This window comes from Aquila chrysaetos, chromosome 5, assembly GCF_900496995.4.
Source record: "Aquila chrysaetos chrysaetos chromosome 5, bAquChr1.4, whole genome shotgun sequence".
Lineage (NCBI taxonomy): Eukaryota > Metazoa > Chordata > Aves > Accipitriformes > Accipitridae > Aquila > Aquila chrysaetos.
In genome coordinates this window covers 67912161-67927577 of record NC_044008.1, presented here as the reverse complement: position 1 = coordinate 67927577, position 15417 = coordinate 67912161, and the positions used below count along the sequence as shown (strand labels likewise).

General features: G+C 44.1%; 1 protein-coding gene across 1 annotated transcript in view; it reads right to left on the bottom strand.

Annotated features, from left to right (window-relative positions):
* Positions 1-15417, bottom strand: part of UBE2O (ubiquitin conjugating enzyme E2 O) — a 67562-nt gene that overhangs the window by 20392 nt on the left and 31753 nt on the right. The window contains 7 exon segments of the mRNA XM_030013009.1: positions 32-182; positions 1031-1140; positions 1797-1940; positions 3707-3770; positions 5257-5354; positions 6320-6430; positions 11776-11835. Coding sequence (XP_029868869.1) covers positions 32-182; positions 1031-1140; positions 1797-1940; positions 3707-3770; positions 5257-5354; positions 6320-6430; positions 11776-11835 — 738 coding nt within the window.

Here is a 15417-nt window from a genome sequence, read left to right as displayed (position 1 = left end):
AGTCAATGCCTCCCTCAACCCCTCAACTCACCTTTTTGGCAACTGATCCTTCACCCAGGACACAGTTCCTCTCAGGACATTCACAGGTGATTTTTGCAGGTTCCACTTTGTCCGGGAACACATAGAGGCACCTTTCCCCAAGCTGCCTTTGGGCATGGTCAAAGCACCCCAGACGCTTTACCCTGGTGGAACCGGAGGACAGCCATGAGCAAAGTGCAAAAGCAGTAACAGAACCTAGCAGTGACCAGGGTCTTCACAAGGCTGGCATGAACTCATGCCAACTGCACATCTTCTGGGGTGGCAGAAGCTAACGCCACACCAAATCTTTTCCAGGCACACAATTCTAAAGGAGGAGTGGGAGTCTCACCAGGGACTGGGTGGGGATACCAAGGGTTTGGCTAGAACACCAGTCACTCCTCTCCCTCTAGCTCCCCCTCCCAGGGACAGCTGCCAAGAGACATTTGAAGTTGGCATTGGTTTTTTTCTGCTGTCATCGGAGAGCTCCTCTCCTCCAGCTTCCTTATGAGCTCCAGGCAGGAACTACACTGCATTGTGCTATTACTCATCTGACTTTTCTTTCTGAGTTTTGTCCAGCCCACTTTTGCAGCTGCAGCCTGCAGAGGGCACCAGATGCTTCCTCAGCACCAGGCTGGGTCCAGAGCAGGACACCTCAGCTGCCTACTGCACACACAGTTAGAAGATGCAGCCTGCTTCAGACACAAGTGGAAGGACACGGGAAGAAGTGAGCTGTTGCCAGACACCACTTTCCTCTATGGATTTGTCATCTGGAGAGTACTTGGAGAGGATTGCTGGGATTCTAGCCCCTGTATTGGTAACTCAAGTGTCTGCTAAACTCATTTGGAAGCTATTCTCTCACATTTTTGAAGCTCTGGAACATACAGGCATACAACAAGGCAAAAAACCCACTGGAAACAGCAGTGTTGTCTCTAATAATTTGGTAGGCATATCACCCATAGTCTGTGCAGGCCCTGGGTGCTGGGAGTGAAAAGGGGTTTTCAGCTAATCTCACCTGGACAGGTTCTCCTGGCTGATTACAGAGGGAGGAGGGCTCACACTGTCAGTACCTCCAGGACAGAAGCTTTTAGTGATCCAAGTAACCTTTAGTTCTACCACCTGTACCTACAATGTAAGAGAGGGAAAGCAATTTAATTTTTCAGAGGCTTTCCTAGACCAGTGTCTAGGATCTGAACGTTTACACACAGGAAAGTGGCAAACCTGCTTTTATCAATTAAGGTGGCCAAGTGCAGTTTCACCACATCCAGGACCAACTACAGTGCTCCCATAGCATGGCTCTTGGCAACACCAAGAGCTTCTACAGTTTTTAACTTCAAGAAAGACTATGTCTGGCTTGCGAAGGAAGCTATAGTACATACAAATCAGCAGTCCAACATCACAAAGAGACATGCTAATGGACTTGGAGCTGCTCCTTCTTTCAGCAAAGAGTCAGCAACATTTCTCCCTTTTTGGATAGCATGCAACATTAAGTTTCCATAGAAGAGGTGCTTCTACTACCCTAATGATCAGCCGTACTAGCTTCTAAGTGTACTGGCATGCGATCACCTTACAGGGTGCCGGCAGGGACCCTCGGGAGGTAAAGCCAAATGACACTCAAAAGTCCTGTCAGTCCACAATGAGAAATTTGTCACCTCAGAAGAACAGAACCACAGTGCATTTGCTCTTGGAAGGTTACCATGGCAAGCTGACTCTGTTCCAGAATGCCAGCCAGGGACTGTTCTGTGCAGAAGGTGGCCATGTGTCAGCTTGTCAGTCCTTACCTCTTCCACCACCACTCTGAACTTGCTCTTCGTGCTCAGAACAGGCTTCACACCTGAGAGCCACTGCACACTGGAGAAGACTTTAGAAGGCCCGATGAGGACTTGCCCAGGATAAAAGCCATATGAATCATCAAAGAAGAGACCCTGTGGGGGAAAAAAACAGCATAAAGGACTCTTCAGATTTAAGATTCTGGCGTTTCTCTTCTCTCATTCGTGATCAGTAAGATTAACCATAAAGGTAAAGTCTGTAAGGTGCCCATCTCCTGAAGCTCATTCCTCTCCTGAAGTCTGCCCAGCAGTTCCTATAGCAACCTGCTCTGTCACACATATGAACAGGACTGACTCAGTGGGGGAGAAGCAAAGGTACTTGCAAGAAGCAAGATGCATGTTTCCACACAAATGTTCTCAGTAACAAAGTAGCCAAGGTGGGCTGAGTCCTGGACAAGGACACCCATCTCTTTTCCATGCTCTAATTCAAGCACCTACAGCTTTCAGAGCCAGAGGATGCCTGCCTTCACTCCTCTGCTCATCAAATTAAGTTTCTAAGTATTATTCCTGTCTTAGGTGGATTACTTAATATGACAGTTCTTTGAAAACAAAACAGGACTGTAAACACAACAATTGCTCTCCTTTCCCACTGATATTTAGAGTGACTTGATGAGCTGAAGATTCAGAATGTGGGGGCGGACAGAGCAGTTTACGCTAGATAAAATACCAAGCATAAAACTGTATCAAGTCTTGTAATTTGTCAGAAACAATAAGAGCAGTGCGACAAGATCTAAGTCAGGTAAGTATCTAACACATGGCAATTCTGAGTAAGGGATCAAGAGTAACAGTGGAGACAATTCACGTTTCAGACCAAGCCGCAAGTCTCCAGAGGACTATGTACACTTTAAAGGCAGCCTGACTCAAAACAAGGTATCTCAAAACTGGGTAACCAGAAGCTGGATGCTTCTACAACATTCATTTAGCAAGTGGAAAACATACTGCACAACCCAAAGTAGGAGAGACTAAGATACTGGAGAATATCTAGCAACAGACCACTCCTTTTCTGTACAGAACAAGAAAACCACAGCAGCACATCCTATTAAACTGATATTCCATTTACTTTTCAAGAAACAGGCATCAAATTTGAACAGAAGTGCAGTTTTAGATCAAAGGGGCCTTTGCTTTGAAGGCTGGGAAGGACAAGAGCTGACTACATTGCTAGTTCTTAAGAATTAGACGCCATTCTCAGACAACTCCCAGTACCGCTGCCAGGAGTGCAGCGAGGCCCTACTGATGCTGTTTGGAAGAACAAGCAAGACATCGTCAGCCTTTGAAGGTGAGAGAGGTTAGATTCCATCATCACACAGGGAACTCTATGTTTTAGCCAAAAGCTAGCAAACCCCTCCTCACCACGTGATTTGAAAAATGCCAGTATGGTGGCAGGTCTCCATTCAGAGAATGCAATGGACTACAACAACAAGAGAGACGGTATTTTACATGATCTGGCAACACGCTTCTAGCGGAACACCTTTTAAACAATATGCCCTTTTCCAGAAGGGGAACAATTTTGAAAGCATTAAATGGAGTAGGAGCGTTTTCAAGCATGTACAGATATAATGAGCAGACAGTGAACTGCCTTGACATCAGCCATCTGACTGTTATGCAAGTTGTTTGCAAAGAAAGCAGTTGGATATATTAGTTGTAATACCTCCTCAAAACCTGCTCATTTATACTACCTTTAAGCTACATCCTGTTACACTTACTTCAAGTGAAGATCTAGTGAAGAGTTTTTCAGCTGTGATGCATCTTTTAATTTTTAGGGTTAGTAAGTGCCTATAGTTTTTCCTTCTCCCTCCCTCCTCCACAAAAAGCTTACAAGATGAAGTTGATCAAAAACACTCTCAGGAGAACCATAAGCTCACCGAGTCACTGACGTGAGGACAAACGTCATACAGCTTGGCTCCGTCTTCTGTGCTCATAGAACACCTGGAAAACAGACAAGAAACAGCTGCATTTCCAGAGCCATCCACCTCAAGAGCAAACAGCACCAAATTAACTGACACTGCCTGAGGGGGTCTGTCCATATGCCCAGCAGTACATCACTGAGCCTTTATGGTCCAGAGCAAAACTGGTCATAAGACAAGCTATAAAAGCACCACCTGGTCTCTAAAGGTTCCATTCAGCATGTAAAAAAAAAAAATTAAGTAATATGCAGGGTGCTAGACAAGATCTGCCTGCTGCAAAGGTCCCATTTGTTATTCACACTGATGCTGGAACCTAAAGGCAATTTGTGTATACTTGCTTCAGCAAGAGCTTCATTTCCAGAGTGAGTTCTGGTGAGATTTCAAATGATTCATTAGGAAGAGATTTTGAAAACAGTTACCTCATTTTACATAGTTATGCATGAGCTGGTAACAGATACCAAGCAAGGTTTTATATTGCACCAGTAACTGCAGGCAATACAGATAGAGAAGCGTAGCTATTTTTCACTTCCAGTTTAACATAGGCATAATAGTCTTCCAGCCTGAGTTAACCAACGCTGAAACAATCAAAATCACAGACGCATCCACCAATCATCTGTTTTAGCTCTCACATTACTCGCTTCTCTTAGAAAGACTCAGAGCTGGCTGCAGGATTGTGGGTTTGGGTTTTTTTTTTTTTTTTAAACATCAATGTCAACACTCAATTTACAAGACAGATGGGTTATTCCCCAGCTGCCAGGCCCATAAGCCTCTTGGCCCTCCACTGGTTCCTTCCTTCCCTTGCATCAATAAAAAAAGTTTGTTGGACAAGACAGGCCTCAGTAAGAGTGAACGTAGTGAATTCATAGGGGTTTAGCTCACAAGTTAGTCTGACATGCACAAGGAACAGAATTCAGATCCTTCTGCTGGCTTTGCAGAAATAAGTTAAGCAGATATTTCTTTCAGTATCTCTGGTTAAATCTCTCTAGAGAGATGACTTGGGATTATGCCTTCATTGAAAAAACATTCCTAATACAGTTGCAAATAGCAGTGTAAAAGCAAAGCTGTTCAATCTTGGGTTGCTTTTTTATCTTTGATAAAAAACACTAGCCTGCGAGTTTCTACACTTTCACAGACCTTCTTTTAAGGTAAGAATCCTCCCTGCATCTCAGTGAAGTTATGCTCTCTTACCGAGAAAAGGTCTAGAATAGCAATCCATTTTAAATAGCTACTTTTCCAGAAAAGAAGCACAGTTTAGAGACCAATGTGCTTTAGTTCTGGAGCACTGATCTGCTGGGATTGAAAAAAATTGCCACCTTCCAGCTAACAGCTTTTCCAGAGGGTGAACAATGAATCTCAATGTTTTCAGAGAAAGATGTATTCTTAGTCTACATCTGAAGATAAGGCAAGCAGATAACTTATCAGTATGTGAATGAAGCCCAGCCTAGTTCTCCTAAAATAGATCAGGATTGTGAAAGCCAAGGGGGACAGCGTTCAACAGAAAGTAGTACCTGGCTCCATTGGAAAGCTTGAGGATGACCTGGTTCTTCAAATCATAGACCTTGCCCAGCCAGCAGTCATAGGCTATGTAGTCACCATACATGAAAGGCTATGAAGAAAACAGGAAACAAAACCATATAAATATCAACCCTTGTACTTTGAACCATTAAGTAAGTACCCACACAATACAGACTAGATAGCAATCTCAGAGGGACTTATGACAGCAACTGCAGATCTTGCTGTAAACTGGAATCAAGGTACATCAAAGAGTTTGCCTGACTGTCAGCTCATAGCCTGGATTCTCCAGTTAAACAACTCGGGCTTTCTCTGGGATTTTTTTTTTTTACTCGGATCTTAAACTTAAGTCAAGTGTCCTGTTCTGTTCAAGAAGTGCTCTGCAAAGTAGAGGCATACTCACACTTGCCTTCAGTTAATATTAACAATTATTTTTTATCACTGAGACTCATCTTCCATGCCAGAGAAGCTTGTATCCCACTGCCTTTCCACAGGCTGTTTCTTGAGATGGGTTGTGACACTCCTGCTCTTCACTCCCAAATTATCTTTTCCTCTGAGAAAAAATAATGATGAAATCCTATCCCACCTGGTCTCTGGAAATCACCCACCCACTCAAGAGTGAGAACCAGATACCTTTCAGACTGTTCCAGCTCAACAGAAAGATGCTCGACTCATCTCAGCATTTTTATAGCCTCTTTAAATAGTAACGATATTGCAGCTTGAAAGCTCTTTGCCACTGCCATGGGGATGCCCCAATTGGGTTGTCACACCAGCCCATCTCGATGCAGAAGTTCTCACTCAATTTAATGTCAACCTAGCCCTTCAAGTCAATTTGGTCTCAGCAATGTGATCAGAAACACAGAACAGATGGGGAGATGAGGTGATGCTGCATCATCTTCTTCCAGGGAGGATGCTTGCAGAAAGTTTAAAATAAAACCAAACTGCAGATGCATCTTGCACAATATGGATGCTTCCCTTGCATGTGTTACTTGAAATACAGAAGCATCCCTCCAAACCACCAAGCCCTGGCTCCCACATGTATTTTGGCTGCATTCTCACCCAGATATGTTGCAGGTCTTTGCTGTTGACAGGGTAGAGGATGCAGTTGGTTCCTACCAGCTTCACAGCACACTCTATGTTGACATCAATTACAGTTCCACACTGGCTGTCCTGAAAACACAAAAGAGAAAAAGGGTTTATCACCTAGGAAAGGTCCTACATACATGCTCTGTGTACAAACTGGAAGTGCAGAGACAAGTAAACTTTAAAGACTAAACCCCTCTTACCCCTCAGGCCCTAGTTCTGAAGGGGCATTTCACATGACCCTAAGACAACTCAGAAGGTGAGATCACTATTAAACACCTGTAGTGTTTGCTTCCCAGTTAAAACTGGCAATGGCTGCTAAAGCAGCAGCCCAGAGACTCCTGCATGTGGTCAAATAAGCCAACACTATGTCAGGTGATTAGTATTTATTTGCTTTAAAGTCTGCCTGGCTCCTTGGTCTATTCAACTGAACAGATCTCTGCAACTCCATAGGACCATCCTGCAGTTACTGCCCTGAGTCAGCAAAGGTAGGGGTAGATCATGAACCCTAAAACAAAAGAGAAATTCTTTAAAGCTATCTGTGACTTCTCATGTAAAGCTTGATTTTGCAGGACATTATAAATGGTCTTCACTTGCTGCCATACTACAAAAAAAAAAAACCACCAAAAAAACCCACAAAAAACCCAAAACAACAAACTGGCACCTTTAGCCAGATTTCAAGGTTTCAAGCCAGATAATTTACAGTTGGTCCAATTACGAGATGGTTGTCATTATCTCCCTCACTTTTTAGCAAAGTTTTAATCTTTTTTGTCCCCAAGAAAATAATGCATGCTGTCAAGAGCCTTCTGGGGATAGTTTGGCAGGGAGCACACAATATGCACATATGTGTTGCTCACACATATGGTGGAGGCCTGCAAGGAAGGGCTGCTAACCCAAACACTGTCAAATGCAGCAGCTGCCCTGGCCTCCTGACAGCTGGGACAATCGATACTCTTCTTTAATAAAGACCACAAGTCCATTATAAAAGCTGACTGAGGGCCAGCATGACAAATGCCCTGGTATCAGTAACTTCTGAAGTTGTCCTTATCTCAAACATCAAGGTCTCTTCTCCAACAGGACTTGAGCATAACACTCAAAGGGCTTATACCCTGTGAGAAGTGGATTTGTTTGCTCAGTCCACTTATAGACATGCTGTTCTTTTGACCACATTAAATATTTATTCAAGGCTTTCACTCAGAGCCCTGGGCAGCCCTTTTGGGAGTCCAGGAGTTTGCCGGTGCTCAACTCATCCAGTCTCATCATGAGGACTGGTAGTCAGAGCAAAGACACCCTACAGACACCCGCAGTCCAGGATAATTCCTGGACAGATTGCTCAGCCCATTTGGCTGGCTTGCTTTCCACCTGCCTCCTGCAAGTCCTCTTCCTCACATCACACAAATCCTGTGCTCTGCAGCTCCATGGCTCCCGAGGAGGCAGCGATGCAGAGAGTGTGTCCTGCCCCACACATTGCCCATGCCTAGCTGTACCAGCATGGCCAGGATGGCTGGGAGAGCCAGGCTGGCGGAGCCCAAAGCAGTAGGGGTTCATTCCCTCCAGCTGCTCCACATATCACTCCCTTTTCTTTCTAGAAAGGCTGGGAAGCAAAGGGAGCCTTTCCCAGCTATAACTCCATCATGACAGACAGCAAAGCCTGGCATAGCTTGAAGCTTGCACAGGCTGCCAAGAAAGAGCCCAGCAGAGCTGTACCGTAACTCTCACCTGAAAAGGGTTTGCCAGAACTACGTCAGATTCACAACAGCTGCTGCCAGCATGATTGGAGCCGTAGGATGAGCAAGGCCTGCTCAGAAGTGGCACCTGCTCAACAAACCCACAGCTTCTGCAGGCTAGAGCACAGCCACCTACCCTGCTTTTCCTCCAGATTAAGGTAAATTAAGTATGCCCAGTCCACCTTCTGCCCATGCTTTGCAGTTCAGGCCCTGTGTTTTAGATTGGTTAGTAGCCAGAACCAAAAAAACCTCAAGAGACAAATTCCTTGCCCTACACTGAGCATTTCAGAATTAATTTTTCCTTTGTCAGCAGCCAACAGCAGCTCTGAGACATGATACAATCCAACACCTGTGGTTTCTGTGGATCATCTTGTCTCTGGGCCTAAAACCCTTCTTTTATTGATGGTGAAAGAATAACAAGTAATAAATAAAACCAGGACTGGGATGACTGACACACAGCAACACCCTCTGCCCACTCTCTAAGTGACAGTTTCCCTATGGAGAAGGTGCCTGCACCACCCTACAAGCCTGCCTCCCATCTAACACAGTTGGGTGCTATTACTCATGGGCAAAGAGCACCAGGTTTAGTTCAGGTCTTCTCCTTCCAGTTGCAAAATGCTTGAGCAAGCACAGAGCACTGTCTGTGGTTAAGAAAGCAGAGCTCAATGCTGTGAGCAGCCCCAGAAGCTACAGGGCTGTTGAGTCACAGCTCTCCTCCCTCACCTGCCACCGAACCTTTGTTTATTATGAGTTTATTTATTTCACTGTCACATGAAACATTGGCCTGCAACAGGGGCAGCAGATTTGCAGGCTGAGGGGTTCTGCTGAATCACTCCATGAGATCACAGCAGTGCTCAGCAATGCAGTCCCAGAGCGAGAAGTTGCCAACTTGTCTCTTGTATTCCAGTGAAGGTCTACAGCCAGAGCATGGCTCCCCACCAGTCTGCCTGAATACAACTGTCCTGTCCTGTTCACTAGATGCTCCCATTAAAGGAGGGGCCAAATGAAGTGAGCAGACATTTCACAGTTCAGTTACAAAAATCAGTTTTCATCAACCCTAACAGCAGAACTGGAAAAGGGAGGTGACTGATCTTTGTTAGGAGAGTTGATGGGTTCAAGCCCCACTCACACCAGAATTAAGTGCACTCCCTAGACTTTCTTCCTGCTTCTTCAGGTACCCTGCCAGCATGCACCATGCTGGATATATTGAATATTTAAGCATTGAATGGATGGAGAAGTGACTCTTCCTTCCCCATCAGAGAGAAGGCTTTAAGGCAGACCAGCACACTCCCGTCGGAGAGAACAGCAGCTCAGCAAGCATAGGCTGCAATCCTGTATCTTCTACCTCCCTTCCTTCTACTCTTTCCCTCAACACTCTCTTTTCTAATAAGGGGATCTTCATACTACCCTCTTATTCCTTTTTTTGAAAGGGACAGCATAGCCCAGCACCCTTTGAAGCAACAAAATCCAGGTGTCTGACAGATTACAGACCTACTTCTAATCTTTTCCCCAAATTAGCATATCACCTGGAAAAGTGAACTCTGCCACTTTCACCACTTCTCATCCAGCTGGATTAGACTTACAGGCCCAAATGCATTCAGAGAAAGTTATCTCATTTTATGCATTACCCCCTGAAGCAGTCTTTCCCCACACTCAGTGCTCAATGAGAAGCACATGAATTTGAGTCAGCTCTCTTCTCTTGAGGAACAGAGGATTTCGAGTCCTTCCCGCTCAAGGTTAAAAACAAGCCCTAAGAGAGTGTGGTGAATACAGAATAAGTTCCACACTGTGCATATTTGCCAGGCCAACTGGTGCAGGGCAACCATCCCACTTCCTGAATCTGGCAGGCCGACACTTGCAGATTTTCTATTTTAAGTGCTCTTGTAATTTTTGGAATATATCTAATTAACAAGTGAAGATTTTCTTTGGGATAGAAGGGGTTTATTGTTTCATTTACCACTGACATTTAAAACATAGTTGAGGGTAAGGTAAAGTATAAGTCATCTTCAGATTTGCTATGCTTTTGAATAGAGAGAAGAAATTGAGTTATACCCTCACCATTCCATCAATTAAAAAAATTATCAGCCAGTAGTACAAATGGTCAAGCAAAAGCCAGTGTTTAAATATGCAAACAGACAATAAACGAGCATGCAAAACAACTGCTGGGTCATATATCTACCGATATACATGCAGCAAGCCAGAGAAGCCAATTTCTGCTCAGGTAGAATCACAGAATGGTTTGGGTTGGAAGGGACCTTAAAGATCATCTAGTTCCAACCCCCCCCTGCCATGGGCACGGACATCTTATATAGATATGGAATGGAATTTCAGTATGGAAATTGCAAACAAAAGCAGCACAACCGTGTTTGCCACGAGGAGAACAACTTGCTGTCCTGAAAGCTTAAAATGACTAGGAAGCATTGGAGGACAAACAGTTGAGAGACAGGACTCAAAGCATCCCTCTGAGCAAGAAGGATACACTACAGAGTCCAGCTGTGCCAGGTACAATGGCATGAACAGCTGCTATTTCAATTTGCTAGCTGTTCATTGTTTTGGATTGAGACACTTTCATAAAGCTGCAGTTTTAGTAAGATACTTGACTCCAAATTTCCATTTCAAACAGCAAGTAAGTTTCTTAAGGAAATATTTTGTTTCAGCATTTTTCAAATTACCCTTCAAGTTTTTCCTCCCTTTTTTTCCCCTCCTTGGAACGTTCTGTGAAAAAGGGGTGGGTTTACTTTTTCTTTTTAATTGACAAAAAAGGCTTTATTTGAAAAAACAAAACACCCAGATCAGAGAATGGCCTTCCCCATCCCTGCACCAGGCTGCACACCATGTGGTACAACTGCAGCAGTTAGTGGCCAGCTGCCTGCTTCATCACAACCTTGGTAGCCACATTGCTGGAAGCAAGTCAAGAGAAGATACAGGCGTGCACATGGCAGGCCATATGGCTCAGGGTTATAGGTTAGGTGTGAGCAACAGCAAGAAATTACCAACCTAGCTAAGCTCCTAAAGAGACCACATCACATCTGATAATCAATACTGAACAATGTTCTTGGTATTTCCGACACAAAAAACAAATCCACACACCTCTGATAAGCACAAATGCTGTACAACTAACGGAATGACTAGGACTTAAAATAGTATCCAGAAAGAGTAAAGGTCACGATTATAGGCCTCTGATTAAGAACCAGCTTACTTTGTCAACCAAGCTGTGTCAGATGCTTCAGCAGCGCTGGGATTTGCTGTATTTCTGGAGAAATTGGACAAGATGGTGCTTACTGTAGATTGCGACTATTTCCTCCAAATTCTCTACCATAGCGCACCAAAAGGCACACAGCAGTAATGCGATCTGCCTCCACTCCAGCCTCCCCGTTAGGTCTGGGGGAGCAGGTCCACACTCCCCACATCTCAGAATTGATTGATTTAAAACTTAAAGGATGGCAGGATAGACAAGCATCTTGTCTCATTACCTGAATTTATCAGGCTTGCTTGCTCAGGAGACCTTGGCAGATATGCAACAGTAGAGAGGCAGCCTTATCAGCATTTCATTTTCAAAGGATGCAGCTAGGTCTCTATCAAACACACTAAAAATAGAACATGCTCAAAGCATTACTGTTCAGTTCCATTCAGGCAATTTGGCAAGTCTTAGAAATCCATGCAGCAGCATCACAACCAAAAAGGGACAAAGAAAAAAGCACTTACGCTGGAGCTCATATGTCTGACCACATCTCGAGGGACCACAGAGCGATCTTCAAGCTTCAGCTAAGGGGAGAGAGAAAGATGCTGAATTTAGTGACCCCAGACAATACTTAGTCAGAAATAACATGACAAACACAAATGCACAGTATCCCAATCCTCTGGACTGAGGTTTTCAGCAGAGGATGCTGAGGCACTTCCAAACACAGAGTTAACCCCCTTGGCATGTTCACAAAATCCAGTTGACAGATCTGAAACACAGCAACCAGGTGATCCATCCACGACTGTGCTCTAAGTCAGCAGACACATCAAAAAGGGTGCAGACATTCTGACTCCATCACTAAGTCTCCCTCTCCTCTTCCTCTGTCTGCATCATGCATCATTTCCTACCCACATCTAGTCTATGTACTAGAGAAGACAGAAGACACAGGAAGAAGCACATGACACTGGTTCTGTCTCATCCTGTATGCTTTTCACCCAAGATACTCCCAAATATCTGTGGAAATCCTGTTTGGCCTGGAACATTTTAAGCAAGGTACCGTACAATGAGAAGTCTTAGCTGGCAGGGGAATCGGTGCCAAATTCACTGCAGCAAGCACTTGCCTTGGAAAAAAAAGGAAAAGAAATGGCTGTCGCCACACTTAATAGCCCCCAGGTCCATGCAGGTAACACAAAATGTTGATAAGAACATGGATAAAGTCGAAGCACTGCTCATACTCCAGCTCCTGCTAAAGCACCTGCTGGCAAAGAGCTAGTGTTGGCAACAAAAGATGCGGCTGGAGCATCATTACATATTCTACATTAGTTCATGCAGAGTTGTGGGCACCAGAAGTCACTACTGGTAAGGGGAGGTATCACTTGATGACTCTCCAGTGATGACCAGTCAGTTAACCAAGCGATGTCCTTCCAAAAATGGTCCTTCATCAAGCTGTTCCAGTGAACTCAAGACTACTTGCAGGCTATTTCATTAAGTGTTATCAACAAGCTCAAAACTACAAAATGCAGTTGCCATTGAATACACTAATATTAAAATGCTACAGGATGGATAATGCCCTAAGCATGCTAACAGGGAGGCCACAAGACTGAACTCCAATTTCAGACTTGCTCGGTCTCACAGTAACTCAGCTAACATTTCCTTCTGCTGAACAGGGAAAAGTCTCATCTGCATTTCAGTGGTCAAGAACATATTTGCATTGGTACATCATTCCGAGTCCTGCACTAATTACACACTGTGCGTTTTGGGAAGCACCATGTGAACGCAGTATCAAGGACAAAGCCTCTTTTACACCTCACTTTCAGAATCCACCTCTCCACTACTGCTGCATTCGTTGCTTTTCCTTGTTGATCCCCAGCCCAAAATCCACTGTGCTTTGTCAGCATTTCATCCCAACCTACACCTTGGCTTACAGCCTGCTTTACTAAATTAGACAGAAATCTATAATCCAAGGACAGGATCCGGAATCAAACCAAAGTACCTGAGTATTTATTGCCTTCTTGATTGTGTGTTTCAGTAAGAGAGGAAGACAGCCAGCCAGCTAGGCTTTTAGACCCAACTTCTGGAGTCAGAACTCCACTGGAATGGAAAACCTGAAGCCTCCCACAGCCCATTTCCAGATTGTGGAAGTGTTTTCATTGCCTCCCACATCTCACCGGGGTATACAGATAGACATCAATTTTTATACAGCTTTCTAAAATTATTTGTTAAAATAAGTACTGTATAGATAGCCTCTTAACATCTAGAATCAGGCAGCAGCATTCACATTCCAGTAAGTACTCACGCATGAGCAGCAGTTTGAGTATTTTAACTGGAGTTCTCTTGCTGCAGAGCTCCAAGTGTATAATGATACTTCCATTTCAACATGCATTAGGACAATTTAATCTCTGACACGTGGTGTTTAAACTGATGCATTACGTTTCAACATATCATTGAGCCACACCGCTCTGTTCTGTATTAAACAGTATCTGAAGAACCCAGACTGACAAGATGATCCAATGCTACCTGGCAGCAGCAATGTTTGTGTTAGTCAACTCTGGTAAATCATAAGAGTTGTAAATGAGTAGATTTTGCATGTTGTGATCCTTCCTGAAGGATATAATCACACAAATTCTTCCCAAAGCAAGGCATAAAACTTTCTCTGCAGGGGGACTACATTTAACCTATTTTCAGATCTCTTGATTTTTAAAGGCAGCACAACTATTTTCAGCTTCATGTGCCAGACCCACCTGCCTCAGTTGCTAGGATAAGCAAGCCAAGTAGTAGGCAGAAAGCCAGCATCAACAATAAATACTTAGCAGGTCTGTCATCACACAAAAGACTGTCAAAACCCAGAAGAAACCCAACCAGAGGAAGCCAGAATGGCTGTTGATGAACACATGACAGTTCAGTCATTCCTCCTCTCATCCGTTATATATGTGTTCATCAGCCAAAGGTCAGCCCCCTCACTCAGCAGTGAGGGAACTCAATATTGGAGAAGCACTTTTAAAATAGGTACTTACAGCTCAGTTGCTATATTTACCACTACAAAAGTCAGTATTAACATGACTAGTTTTATGTTCTAGCCATGCACCTTGATAATAGGCCCAAGAACAAGAAATATCAGTTCCCCAGAGATGCTCTCAGCTAGTCCTGCACTCCTGTATGCCATGCTGGGCTCAACACCCTCCAAACACCTCAAATGCAAGGCAAGTTTTGTGTTGCCTTCTTAAAAAATAAATTCACATTAATGTATGTTAAATAAGGCAAACCAAAGACTCTCATCACTGCACACACATTTTATCCAGGCAAAAAGGGATGACCAACACCCACCCACCAGGAGTCAGTTACATTGGTTAGTGCACCGACTGCAAAAAAAAGTGGCAGAATACTCTGGCACCCATTTATTTCCTCCACTATTCAGATGCTCTCTTGGTGTCAGCACTGAATCAATGCCTGAGCTCCACAGCAGATCTACCAGTTAAAAGGCACCAGCTGCAATCTGGAGAACATCTGATACTTCACCAGGTCTGATGATGCTCTCATACCAACACAGCAGGAGGGGTACAGAAATTTTGATTTCACATACAGAACAAGCACCAACAGGAGCATGTTCCCCTCCTCAGCTGAGTCACCTCACCTCAGATGGAATAAGGTAGCCATCAGAGCTCTCACCTGAAACTGGGCAGACTAGGAGAGAAGGACAGACATTTCTGCCTAGCTGCTGAGCATTAACTCATTAAGCCTTGGTAGCTTATTGCTTCAAACCATTTGCCTAATTTCTTAGCACAAGCTTGTCATTTCAAGCAAAATCTTTGTGGTTTTTGTTTTTTTTAAATTAACTGCTGAGGTTGGGAGATATGTCTGTGACAGGAAGCTGGATCCTTGCTTTAGCAAACAATGCAGCAGCTAGGTGTAAGCATCCTTGGGCAGGGGCATGCTAAACTCACACTAACTCTCTGGGTTTAACCTTTCAACTCCATAAAGCAAAAGGGAGACACAGGACCAATTTTCCTCTTCAACAACTACCTTCTGACAAGAGATCAAAACCTGAGCAATTTATTTTGATGATTTCAACTAGCCACCAGTGCCAAGTATTGTGGCAAGTAAATAAGTAGCAATCACTTCTGAAGTTTAGTGACAAATAACAGGAGCTGCTGAGACCGATATAGGGA